We start from the raw sequence: 13074 nt of genomic DNA, 5'->3' as shown, positions 1-13074 counted from the left end.
CCTCCTAAAAGCGCGTTGTTATGACATTTTAAAGGAACACGCGCGAAGAGAGAAGAAGAAGACAAAGAAGAAGACATACTCAATGGAAATAAAGTTGTTGTTTTCGTGCGAAAGAAATGAAGAGAAAAAAGAAAAAAATATCAGAGGTTTTTGACTAAAACGATGAATACTATGAAGGACTACATACTTGACAAAAGTTTTATTATTTAGGATTGGCGAGCAAAGAATCTACGGTGTTGATATCGATGGGCGAAGGGGCGATACCTTTACTCATGTCGTACCCTTTCCTTCTCTCTCGATCGGTCGGCTGGGAAAGCGTTTGTTCACCCACGATGGGAACGGTTTTACAGATAACCGATAACACGGAGATATCTCGGTTCGCGGATGATGAAAAATTTTCGGCGACGCGAACTAAGGTTTGCGCCAAGTTTAGCCTCTTCGTGTACCCTTGTTGACTGTCGCCTTGAAACACGTACAAGTCTTGGAATTTCACGTCGTACATGTTGTCGACGAGTCGCGCGGACAAATCCGCGAGAAGTAGAGGCCCGTTGCCTCGTAACTCCCCGGATCTCACGACGGTTACGTTTTCCGCTCCGAAAATTTCCTTCGCGAACTCTTCGCTTTGCTCGTAGCCGTCCAAAGTCCCAATAATAGGTTCCCCAACCGCATTTCCAATTGGTAACGCGATTTGTCCAATCTGCACGGTTTCTCTTTGTTGATACGGTTCGTTTTGCGTCTTGAACGGCGCTTTCTCTTTTCGATTGATCCCTACTCTCGATAATAAAACGCACTTATCATCAACTTCCCCGCTATTTACAATCTTCATCGCTTTTAAATCTTTCATCGCTTTCATCTGTTTCGCCCCGGACTCGTGGCAGAATATATACGTCGTCGTCGTTGAGGACGCCGAGACGGTCGACGCGCTCCTCTCGCTCGCAAAAGTAGATATTTTCGCAAACTGTTCCTTGGTGCAATAAAACCGCTTCTCAAACGTCTGCGCATCCATCCCTTCCGTCATCGTCTCTGAATTTTCCATCTTCTCTCCAAACACCACGGAAATAGTATTATTATTATTATTATTCCCTCGTCCAGCGGAGAGTCCCATCACGAGTTTCCCGGTCGACGTCTCTTGACCCACTAAAGCGATGTTTACATTTTTTTCTTTTTCATCTGACGATGATGATGATGATGATGATGATGATGATGCACGAGGAGTAAACGATCGAGAGATTCTTCGCTTACGCGATGATAATTTTTGTGATCTTCTGAAAACAACATCATCGTAAGAAGAACAAGAATGATTTAGAGTATTCAAAGTTTTGATCGTCGTCGTCGTCATTGTCTTCTGTGTTTCGAGACTACTACTCGTTGTTGTTCTCGTGTTCTCGTTGTTGTGATTATGCAAAAGTTTGAGTGGTGTGGTGTGAGGAAAAGCAAACGAGGGAGAGCAAATCAAAAAAAAAAGGAAACAAAAAGGGCAGTTTCCTCTCGAGTTTTTTTCTCCAAGAGACAAGAATTTTAAAGGGAAAAAAGGTCTCTGAGAGAATTTGCTTTAAATTGTTTGCGTTAAAGAAAAGTTGCACGCGAAACGCAAAGATACTAATAAAAGTTGCGCTCGTGTAAAACTAGTTTTGCACGGTACTACTGTTACGACGACTCTTTTACACTGCTCTCCTCTGCGTTCCTTTTAAAATACTCTCCTTCTTTTAAGAGTAGTTTTAATAGAGGAGTAAAATTTGCCGGCGCAGATGACGACAGACAGGAAGTGCGTTCTCGTTATGCATTTATTCTATATTTTGTTTCTTCGCGCGTTTATGCGGAGTATTCGTGGTCGCGTTGCCGACAAAAACCTTTATTAAAGATCATCTTCGATGGCTCTCTTTCCTTTTCGTGCATCTCCGCGCGCCTGTTGAGAGAGAAACGAGAAGGCTTTTAAAAGTGGTGTTGGGTGCCGCTTGGGGAAACATCATCCCCGAAAGCAATTCTCTCTCTCCGTGTTTTGTGCATCTCTTTACTCTGTAACTGACCACCATTACTACTCGTTAATAATAAAATGTCTCGTTCTTCTCTCTCTCTTATAATCAAAATCACAGACACCATTACAAAGGCTCGCGAATGGTGTCCCTCGGACGAGTCGTCGCGGCGCCGAAACCAATAAATTTACCCTCGCAACGTTTCGAACACGATCCAACGTCGACTTTAATGAACGATCCGTCGATAAAGTTAGTCAATCGAGGAGGAGAAAGAGGTTCGAACGATTCTTCGTCAGATAATAATAATAATAACAATAATAATAATAATCAAAACGGAGAATCATCAGATACCACGGCGAATAAAGAGCAGCAGCACAACTTGCCAGAGCGAGCGAGTTGGGGAAGCGGCGGCGACGGAGAACTCGGGAACAGTTGGAACCATCATCGCGAGAGTAATAATAATAATAATGCGAATGCGAATTATAGAAATGGAGGAGGAGGAGGATCGTCCAACGGAAGTAGTTATCAAAACGGCGGCTTCGGCGCTGGCAGGAAAGCGGACACGTCGGAGGATTGGCGACGACGCGAGCACAATCAAGGAGGAGCGCCACCGCCGGGACCGCCGCCGCGGTGGGCGGCGAAAGCAAACGAAAACGATAACACGACGACCGACGGAGCACCGCGGGTGAAAAGAGAGATTCAACACGAAGTTGCTGGAGCGATTGCGAATTTACACATTCCGCAAGGCGATTGGGGAGAGGACGATCAGATGGACTTTTCGGACCCTCCACCCGGCGGCTTCCAAACGACGACGAGGACCAGAGGCTCCGGGAACAGTTTTGATGGAGGCGAATCCTCACGCACGAGAAGAAGCTCGGACCAGAGAATGCCAGAACCGAGAAACGTGAAAATTTTACAGAAACCGAAGAAGAAAGAAGAAAAAGAAGCGATATTTTCCTCCGCGAACTTGCCGGAAAGTTTGCGGGTGTTGAAGCGTCAACCGGGAGAAGAGAAGAAATTGTGGACGCCGCCGGGTGAAAAAGCTACGACGACGACAACGAGCACGTCTTCGCCGCCGAAATTGTCCGCGTCGGCATTCACTCCTGGGACGACCATCATCAGTGGCACGTCTACGCCTACATCGACACCACCATCGAAATCGAGACCACCGTATCATCCTAGCACCAACGGAGATTACGCACATCTTCAGGGCACGTCTCTCTTTCACGCCTCGACGCCCCCGGTAACACCGCCACCACCACCGGGCGCGCCGCCGCCGCTGCCGGGCGCGCCACCGCCGACACCACCAGGTCCACCCGCACCTTTGCCGCCAACACCACCACCGGGCACGAAACCTCCGCTTTCCCCGTACGGCGCGTCCGGTTTGACTTTGTCTGGATCGAACGGTTCTCTGCAACATCCGCCGACGCCGCCGGGACCTCCGCCAATAGACACTGCGCACAGATCACCGCGCGGCGTGTCTCCTATGCGTCAGCCGCCGAGTCCGCCGCCAGGTGCGCCACCGCCGCCGCCGCCGCCGCCAGGCGCACCGCCGGGCGTTGGGATGCTCCCTGGTAAGAAAAATGGCGACTCTCCATCATCTGCTTCAAAGAAAGCGTCGATGAAGAAAAAGAAAGTTCAGTTAGAACAGGGTGGAGGGACGACGACGGAAGGATCACCGGATACGAGCGGTGATGAATTGCAGCAGCGAACGAATAAGAAAACGAATAAGAAAACGAATAAGCAACAAAACAAAAAGAAATCTGGTGGTAACGCTCCAAGTCCTTCATCGACGATGCCTCCGCTTCCTCCGGGACCGCCTCCGATAGAAGCGAAGAAATCCTCTGCGACTAAGCGAGGCGCCGCGAAGCATAGCACAGTAAAACCGGGATCATCAGGAACGTTACGAGGAAGTAAGAAAGGAAGCCAAAGTTCGATGTGCAGCAAAGACTCGGACGGATCGAAATTTGAAGACTGCGAAGAAGACTCAAACGAAGCGGAGACGCCATCGAAAAGAGGCGGAATCCTTGGTTGGTTTGGGTTTTAAAATACGAGGAAGGTGGTGGGAGATTCTTACACACAACCTGGATACTATTAACATTCATTTCTTTGTGAAAATAAACGCGTGTAAAGTATAAAACAAAGTCACACTTTCTAATCATTCTAATAAATTCTATCTCGCGCTCACAACTTGTACCGACCCGCCCCAGCTCCGCCGGGTAAAGCCTGTTTTGATACCACCTCTTCTATTTGTTTCTTCACGTGATTCTTTGCCGCGGTCACGCATCTCTCGGTTGGACCTTCAATCAGTAAAAACAATCTTCGTTCACCCATTGGAATCGCTCTTCCAGGAGGATAGTACGTGCCCTTGACGGTCACCACTGCGCCGGTGAAATCGTTGATCTGTTGGAGTTGATCTTTATGCGTAACTTTCCACCTGGCGTATTGCGGGAAATCGTTAATCTCGAGCTCAGATTCGAAGTGACTCTGGCCTGCAGCTTTAGTCATTCCGCCCGTGGACATCTTATGCTGCGCGTTCAAAGCTGCCGCAAAAGCAGCAGCCTTGGCTGCACCGGCTGAAGCGCCATGCGCCAAAGCTGTATTTTGCGCGAGCATGATTGCATTTTGAGCGGCAGAAGACGACATAAACGCAGCGGCGGAATTGGCAACGTGTCCTGCTTTTGCCGCTTGATCTCTGAGTACAGTCGTGTCGTTCGTGGGAGGATTATGATTCGACGAAGACGTTTTACCTTTACCCAAGGACGAGGCAATTTTTCCAGCCGCAGCTTTGGCTGCAGCGATGAGCGCACTCGCTTTCTGCGCTTCGGCGTCTGCTGCAGACGTCGGAGCATTCAAGCCTCCTTTCTTGGACATTTCTTTGAAGACTGCATTTGCTGCCGCTTGCGCTACTTGTGCCGGCGTTGCGCCGAATTGCGACGCCAACGCGACTGCCGTGGACGCTTTGGCTTGTCCAGGCGCCATTGAACCTCCAGCGGAATTTGGGTTCGCGCCTTCGATTGCTGAAACCGACGATAACCCGGCGGCACCCCACTTCATGTCACCTCCGCCGTCATCATCGTCGTTATTATCCATGTTCTCGTCGTCGTCGTCGTTATCATCTTCGACGATTAAACCAGCGGCTTTCGCAGCTTGGCGTTTTTCCTTCTTCAACGCGTCGGCTTCGGATTGATCAAATTTAAATCCAGACCCACCGAAACCGGAACCGTTTGCCATAACTTCGTTATTCTTTCGTTTATTCCCGAACGCTTCTGCGAGCGCTAATACATCTTGTGGCACTGGTTGCTTTGCTTCACGCATAGCTTTCACGAGATCTGGCGCGAAACGTTCCTCGTCTCGTGAAATGAACGTCACTGCGGTACCTTTCTCTCCTGCTCTTCCCGTTCGCCCGACTCGGTGAACGTAATCCTCCAAGTGGTTCGGGCAATCGAAATTTATGACGAGCTTTACATCTTTAACGTCCAAACCTCTCGCTGCGACTGAAGTAGCGACTAAGACGTTACATACGTCCGTTTTAAAATCAACAATCGTACATTCCCGATCGGCTTGCTCTTTCCCGCCGTGCAAGGAGAGACACGGATAACCAGACTTTAACAAATCTCGGAATATCGTATCGCACTTATCTTGCGAAGCTACGAAGATGATCACTTTTCCTTGTTCGTAATACTCCCCTAACAATTCCAGCATGCGAATGAATCGATCTTCTTCTTCCCTTAATTCGACGAGCTGCGTGATATCGGAATTCACCACCGAACGGCCCCCTACTTGAATCTCGATTGGATTTTCCAGCGCCGCTCGAGCGATATTCTCCATCGCGCGCGGAAACGTCGCGGAAAACATAACCGTTTGACGATCCGGGCGCGTGTTTGCTAATATTCTCGTTATTTGCGGTTCAAATCCCATATCAAACATTCTATCGGCTTCGTCCAAAACGAAGTAAGTGATGCGTCGTAAATTTGTGATTTTTCCAGCCCCGGTCGTGAGAATATCAATCATTCTTCCGGGCGTACACGCGACTGCTTCGCACCCACGCTTCAAATCGGTGATTTGTGATTGAACACCAGATCCACCATACACGGACACGCATCGAACACCAACCGTTTTACCAAACTTTCTACACTCTTTACCGATTTGCGTCACCAATTCTCTCGTCGGTCCGACAATCATCGCAATCGGACCGTCACCGTTTTTAATCTCCGGTTGATCTTTAATGTGTCGTAACATCGGTAGTATGTAAGCTAGTGTCTTACCAGAGCCAGTTTTAGCGACGGCGATGCAATCGCGACCGCTCATGATGATCGGTAAAGCTTGCGCTTGAATCGGCATGGGGTTCTCGAAACCCGAACGCCGAATGAGTTCCATGATTTTATTCGACAACCCAGCTTGATTCCACGATTTAATCGGTTTTGGTACTTTTTTACCGCGACACGATATCCCGTCGAGTTTCGTTCGAAGCTCTTTGACTTCTTCTTTTGTCATTTTAGACATTTCGTATGCTTCGATGTAGAAATTTTTCCGAAACGGAGGGTAGTCAATGTCCGAGTGCACCACTGCTCCGAGTTTATCTGCTTTGGATAACTTTGCTTTTTGCTTGGCCGCCCACTCGTCGTCAGAATCGCTTTCGTACATGGCGAGTTCTTCTTTATCGTCCTCGTCTTTGCCACCTCCGTCAGTTGTCGTCGCAGTTGCTCCTTCTCCATTATTGTCTACACCACCCGCGTCAGTCGTCTTCTTCGTCGTCGTCGTCTTCTTCTTCTTCTTCGCGTCCTCGTCCTCGTCGGGTTCACCTTCCGAATCTTCGTCGAAGAATCCTCGGACGATGTATTCCGCCTTCACTTTGATTTTACTTTTCGCGTTTTTGATGGCTTGTTCAGACGCCGGCGCTCTCGTTTTCACGTCGACGATGGATTTCTTCTTTTGTAGCTGGACGACGGTATTTCCTTCCTTCTTCTTCTTGCCGTTATCATCGACATCCATGGCATCTCCGTCCTTCTCGACGAGAACTCTCGCCGCTCTCTTCGCTGCTCTCATAAACTCCGCCTCTAACGCTTTTTCTTCCTCTTCTTTCCCTTTCTTCAACTTTGACGCTTCGTCTTCCTCCTCGGCTAACTGTTTCGCTTTCTCCTCCGCTTTCGCTCTCTCCTCGTTCATCGCTTCGTCGTTCAAATTCATAAACGCTTCCAGAGGATCATCTTCGTCGTCTTCGTCGGCATCTTTCTTGGTGTTTTTGTTGTTATCATCCTCGTTGTCTTCATCGTCGTTGAGAAAATTCGGCGGTTTCCTTTTCCTCATCGCCGCGTTCGCGTCTTCGTCCTCGTCCTCGTCGTCAAACATCCCATCATCGTCCATCATCACCGTTTTCCGTTCAAACCTCTTCTTCCCAACCACCGCTTGCAAAGCCGCCGCTTTAATCTCGTTCATTTTCTTCTTCTTCTCCTGCGCTTCTCGCCACTCTTGAAGCTTTCGTTTCCTCTGCTGTATTATCAAGTCGTCTTTGTTGTTAGTGTTAGTATTCTTTGCTGCCGTTGTTGTCGTTGTTGGTTCTTTTTCTTTTTCTTCTTCTTCATCGTCATTTCTCTCTTCTGGACTTTCTCCGCCGTCCGACCGCAGTCCTCCTCTCGCTTTGCCTCTTCCTTTCACGCGTTTCTTATTCTTGTTGTTGGTGTTCGTTGGCGATGATGATGATTCTGGAATTGGTGGTGACATTTCTTTTCTCTTTCGCGTCGTTTTCTTTCCTTCTTCTTCAATTTCTACCGCTGCTGAATCCGCCGCCGCCGAAAAATCAGCGTTAGGAGTCGTTCCGCTGCTTCTGCCGCGCCTTCGATTTGGAGAAGGAGAAGGCATTCTTTATATATTACTATAGTTATTTATTTGTGATGATGTTTCACAAATTTTCATTTCTTTCGTGTCCTTTTTTTGTTTTCTTCTTCTTCTTCTTCTTTTTTTTGACTTTTCTTTTTGCTTCTTTTGCTTCTTTTGCAGCAGAGAGAGAGAGAGAGAAAAAAGAGCTGTCACCAAGAATTTCTTTCTCAGAAAAAAGAAAAAAAATTCTTCCTCGTTTCATCAGATTTACACACACACACGGACGCAAATCAAAAACGCTCTTATATAGAGAAGAAGAAGAAGAAGACAAAGAAGAAGAAGACAAAGAAGTTCATCCTCAGAATGTTTCGATTTGGAGGAGGAGGAGACCCAAGAGGAAACAACAGAGCTTCGTCTCTGTTCGAAGCGCAATACAGAGCCTACCCGGTCTCGTTCATCGACCGCTCGGAGTTGGACAAAGGGGACAAAATCATCCTACCACCGAGCGCGTTGGACAGATTGTCGCAACTCGGAGACTTGGATTTCCCGATGTTGTTCAACGTTGAAAACGTGAAAGAGAAAACAAAAACGCACTGCGGGGTTTTAGAATTCATCGCCGATGAAGGCGTGTGTTATCTTCCGTACTGGATGATGCAAAACTTACGACTGGTAGAAGGGGACGTTCTGAGAGTGAAAAACGCGCGGTTACCGAAAGGGACGTTCGTGAAGCTGCAACCGCAAACGAGCGATTTTCTGAACATTAGCAACCCGAAGGCGGTGTTGGAAACGTGTTTGAGAAATTACACGTGCTTAACCGTGAACGATACGTTTATGATTGAATACAACAATAAGAGATATTTTATCGACGTGATTGAGGCGAAGCCGGCGGACGGGGTGTGCGTGGTGGAGACGGATTGCGAGGTGGATTTCGCGGCGCCGTTGGATTACGTGGAACCGGATTATAATAGTAAGGGAGGAGGTTTAGGAGGAGGTGGTGGTGGTAATGCAACGACGACGACGACAACGACGAAGAAAAGAGGAGATGGAGAAGAGGAAAGTTTTATGGACGTGGATGAGAACGGAGTGGTGGATTTGACCGGCGGAAGTACATCGACGCGAGCGAAAGACGAGAAAAAAGAAGAAAAGAAAGATGAAAAAGAAGAAGAGAACAACAAAAATACGTTTTTAGCGTTCGCGGGGAGCGGGAACCGATTGGACGGGAAAGCGCCTAAAGTTGGGGAATCGCAACCGGTAAAAGTAGAGCTTCCGACAACCTCTTTGCGAGTGACGAAAGAGTGGCAGAAACTGCGCGAAGGCGGCGTTTTAGGCGACGCCGAAGGCGCCAACGACGAAAAGAAGAAGAGTTTATCCGAAGCAGAAAGAGCGGAACGAAAAGCGGCTGGGAAAGTCATGTTTGGCGGCGGCGCGCGAGTAGCGGCGATGGCGAGGAAAAAACAAAAAGAGTCCGAGAAGAAGAGCGCAGACGCTGCTGACGGTAAAAATGGGACGACCGAGAAGAAGGACGGCTTTAGCGCCTTCAAAGGCGGTGGCAACAAACTGAGATAATAGCACCTCTCGATGGAGTATACATAGAAATACAAACAAGTAAGCAATCATCAATGCTCTCTCTCTTTTCCTTTCTGTTTTTTTTACATCAACACCTTCTTCGCGTACGAGCGAATGCTCCTCCTTTTCTCCACGGCTTTAAACGTCTCCGGACTCGGCGCGACTTCTTCATCGTACATGGTATCGATAATTTCCTCCGCTCTCTCAAAATCGTTCGTATTCGCGCAGCATTGCAATAAAACGTTGTACGTCACCGCAGTTCTTGTGATCCCGTACTCGTTCGTCATCTTGGCGCATAAACTCGTCGCTTTCTGCCACAAGGGCACATTCTCTCTCCCAATGGTCAAATACCCTTTCACGAGTTCGACGACGGCGATTTCATCCGGTTCGCACACGCCGCCTTCAAACACTTGTTCGAACACTTTTTCCGCCATGTCTAAATCCCGACCGGCGATGCACGCCGCGATGCACGTGGACGCCGCGCGCGCGTCCGGTTCGATCCCATGGTCTCTCCCTAAAGACACGAGCAAATCGACGGCGGATGACGGCGCTTTCCTCTTGACGCAATCGCGGAGTTTCTTCGTCACGTCTCTTAAGATCTGCTGATTAGAACTCGTCGTCTGTCCAGAGGGAGAAGATGAAGACGAAGAGCATTTACCCGCGTTTTGTCTTCTGCTTCTTTGACTGCTTCTTTGAATGCGAGCGCCTCTTCTCGACGACGATGAAGAGGACGAAGTGAAACTGTTGGACTCGTTTCGCCGCCCCCACACCGCCACTGAATTCAATGTACTCATCGTCGCAGACATGATGACGACCCCGACGCGCGGAAAAGATACTACTTTTATATATACAGGTTTAGGCGCGTGAACTGTGATGAACTTTTGTGATGTTTTGCTTCTTCTCCTTCTTTGTCTTTGTCTTCTTTTCTCTCGAGGAAAGGAGGAGTGCGTTGTAAGGCAATTGGAAAGGGAACTTTTCAGTATTAATTAATTACACTTTTGTTGTGGCATGTGGATGTGAGATGTCAAATCGAAAGTCTTTTTCAAGAGTTTCTCTTCATCTCTCTTATATAAATAGTATTTTACATAGCGCCGGCGGATTGAAACAACTGCCTCTCCGGCGGATACATGTAACTCCAGAAGTTACACTTATCACCTCCGGCGGATTGCGGCGACTCGATGTCTACGCCTCGTTTGGGATACGAGTTTCTTTTTGCCTCGGCGTTTTTATCGCCGGCGACGACGCCGGTCATGTTTTCGATGTTCAGCAGCGTTTCCGCCTCGTCTTGGGAGAGAAAGTTGAGCACTTCCGTGGCGACTTGAGAAACTGGTTTGTTCGTTTCCAGCGCGGTTTTTGCGACGAGGGTGGCTTTTTTGTACCCGATTTTAGGCAACAACGCGGTCACGATGCCGATGGAATTGTTCACGTGGCTCGCGCACACGTCTTCGTTCGCGGTGATACCATCGATACACTTTTCGCGCAAGACTTTTAAACCGTTGGTCATGGAGTCTAACGAGTTTAATAAGTTGTACACGATCAAAGGTTCAAACGCGTTGAGTTGCAACTGCGCGTGTTCGGAAGCCATGGATATCGCGGCATCCGCGCCTATGACTTGAAAGCACACTTGATTCATCACCTCGGGGATGACGGGATTGATTTTCCCCGGCATAATGGAAGACCCAGGCGCGACGGCGGGTAAATCAATCTCGTTGAAACCACATCTCGGACCAGAGCTCAACAAACGCAAATCGTTGCAAATTTTTGACGTTTTCAAAGCGATTCTTCTCAAAATGCTCGAAAACAACAAAAACGAAGAGGTGGAACTCGACGCCTCGACGAAATCTTTCGCGCTTGTGAATGGTAATTTTGTCAAATCTTTCAAAGCGTCGATCGATTCTTTGGAAAACTCTTTGTGCGCGGTAATGGAGGTACCAATCGCGGTGCCTCCTAAATTGCATTCATACAACGCGTTGACGTTCTTCATTAAATACGCCAAGTCCGATTCGAGAGAATTGGCAAAGGAGTTAAACTCTTGACCCAACGTCATCGGCACGGCATCCTGTAACTGGGTTCTTCCCATCTTGACGATGTATTTAAACTCGTCGCCTTTTTTGCGGAAAGACTGAATCAACAGTTTCAATTCGCAAACCATTTTTTCGTGGTGTAAACCAACCGCGAGTTTGGCGGCGGTAGGATAGGCGTCGTTAGTCGATTGGCACAAGTTAACGTGATCGTTCGGATGGACGATTTCGTACGATCCGATTGGTTTGTTCAAACTCAAGTTAGCCAAATTCGCGATGATTTCGTTCGCAGCCATGTTTGTGGATGTGCCAGCGCCGCCTTGGATGACATCGACGATGAAGTCTCCGTGATGTTCGTTCGAATCCAACAAACTATCGCACGCGATGGAAATCGCCTCAAAAATTTCTTTCGAGATTAATCCAACCTTAAAGTTAGCCGTCGCGGCTGCTTTCTTGACGAACGCTAAAGCGCGAATAAACTCCGGAAAGTGGCTCAGTTTCACTCCGGTGATTGGATAATTGTCCACTGCCCTTTGGGTGGCAATACCGTACAAAGCGTTTTTTGGAATGGTATCGAGCTCGCCGAGTAAATCGGATTCCGAGCGTGTCTTCTCGTTTCTTCCCGCCACCACTAAAGTCTTCGTCGCATCGTCGCATTCTTTTTTCGTAGCAACCCCGGAGGAGAACGAGGAAGAGCGACAGATGTATTCTGGCACGTTTCCAACGACGCACTTTTTTTCGTTCTTCTTTTGTTTCGTCGTCTTCGTCGTCGTATAATTCTGTGCACCTGTTGTCGGTTCACTTTTAGTCGAAGCCGCGTTTTTTATGTTGTTCTTGTTGTTCTTGTTGTTGTTGTAACGATGATGATTGAACAGTTGTTGTAACTCGAGTTTCAAATCGTTGTTCGTCATCCATTGATGAGCGTGCTTTTCTTCTTCTTCTTCGATTTCCGCGTTGAGTTCCCTCCGCGTCGCGGCAGAAGAAGAAAATGAGTTTTTTGCCACGAAGGCACTCCATTGGCCTCGTTCTTTTTCCATTATGAATTCCGAATGCGAGGAAAGCGTACGAGACGACGACGATGATGGTGAAGATAAAGGAGATAAAGGAAGAGAACGAGGACGACGAGAACGTAAAATCCTCCAATAAGTCATCAACGCCGCTGCTTCTGCCGCGACTCGCGAACGGAAGAACATCTCTTTGTCTTCTTCTTTGGTGTTGGTGTTTTCTCGTTATTATTGCGTTCTTCTTTTTTTTTTAATCTGACGAGGACACTTGCAAACGTGCATTTTTCAAGGCGCACACAAGGCAACGACGACGAAAGATGGTTTGTGAGAGAGATGTTGTTGTTTTTCCCTCTCTCTGGTTCCTTTGGGTGTTGGTCTCTCTCGACTCGATGACCAAAAAAAAAAAAATCACACGCGTGCATTTACTTTGCAGGCACGAACAACGTTTCCCACGCTTTACACGCGCGCAAAGCATCGGTGGTCATCGCGAGAGTAGCAGTACCGGTCGCACCATAACCACCCGAAATCGTACGTCCGTTTGTATCATCCTTTTCTGTACTTCTGTATATAAAACTCTTGTTGTTTGACTTTTTTGCTTGTGTCGTGATCAAATTCATCTCGTCGTTTTTCTTTTTTTTTTTTTCTCGCGAGTCAAAAATATCTTGACGTGGCGCTTTGACACAGAGGCAC

General features: G+C 48.0%; 6 protein-coding genes across 6 annotated transcripts; 2 read left to right on the top strand and 4 right to left on the bottom strand.

Annotated features, from left to right (window-relative positions):
- Positions 1-202: 202 nt before the first annotated feature.
- On the bottom strand, positions 203-1339 carry Bathy10g03720 (predicted protein; the record flags this gene model as incomplete). Its single annotated transcript, XM_007510599.1, has 1 exon — positions 203-1339. One exon carries the CDS (start codon positions 1337-1339, stop codon positions 203-205), a length of 1137 nt encoding a protein of 378 aa, XP_007510661.1.
- Positions 1340-2202: 863 nt separating this feature from the next.
- Positions 2203-4020, top strand: Bathy10g03710 (predicted protein; the record flags this gene model as incomplete). The annotated part of the gene is made up of 1 exon (XM_007510738.1): positions 2203-4020. The coding sequence occupies one exon, from the start codon at positions 2203-2205 to the stop codon at positions 4018-4020; it is 1818 nt and encodes a 605-aa protein (XP_007510800.1).
- A 137-nt stretch (positions 4021-4157) lies between these two features.
- Bathy10g03700 (predicted protein) lies at positions 4158-7835 on the bottom strand (the record flags this gene model as incomplete). Its single annotated transcript, XM_007510590.1, has 1 exon — positions 4158-7835. The coding sequence occupies one exon, from the start codon at positions 7833-7835 to the stop codon at positions 4158-4160; it is 3678 nt and encodes a 1225-aa protein (XP_007510652.1).
- A 321-nt stretch (positions 7836-8156) lies between these two features.
- On the top strand, positions 8157-9359 carry Bathy10g03690 (predicted protein; the record flags this gene model as incomplete). Its single annotated transcript, XM_007510568.1, has 1 exon — positions 8157-9359. The coding sequence occupies one exon, from the start codon at positions 8157-8159 to the stop codon at positions 9357-9359; it is 1203 nt and encodes a 400-aa protein (XP_007510630.1).
- Positions 9360-9442: 83 nt separating this feature from the next.
- On the bottom strand, positions 9443-10165 carry Bathy10g03680 (predicted protein; the record flags this gene model as incomplete). Its single annotated transcript, XM_007510528.1, has 1 exon — positions 9443-10165. The coding sequence occupies one exon, from the start codon at positions 10163-10165 to the stop codon at positions 9443-9445; it is 723 nt and encodes a 240-aa protein (XP_007510590.1).
- Positions 10166-10440: 275 nt separating this feature from the next.
- Bathy10g03670 (aspartate ammonia-lyase) lies at positions 10441-12573 on the bottom strand (the record flags this gene model as incomplete). The annotated part of the gene is made up of 1 exon (XM_007510716.1): positions 10441-12573. One exon carries the CDS (start codon positions 12571-12573, stop codon positions 10441-10443), a length of 2133 nt encoding a protein of 710 aa, XP_007510778.1.
- Between the last annotated feature and the right edge of the window lie 501 nt (positions 12574-13074).

This window comes from Bathycoccus prasinos, assembly GCF_002220235.1.
Source record: "Bathycoccus prasinos genomic : Chromosome_10".
NCBI lineage: Eukaryota > Viridiplantae > Chlorophyta > Mamiellophyceae > Mamiellales > Bathycoccaceae > Bathycoccus > Bathycoccus prasinos.
This window is presented reverse-complemented; position numbering and strand designations above follow the sequence as displayed.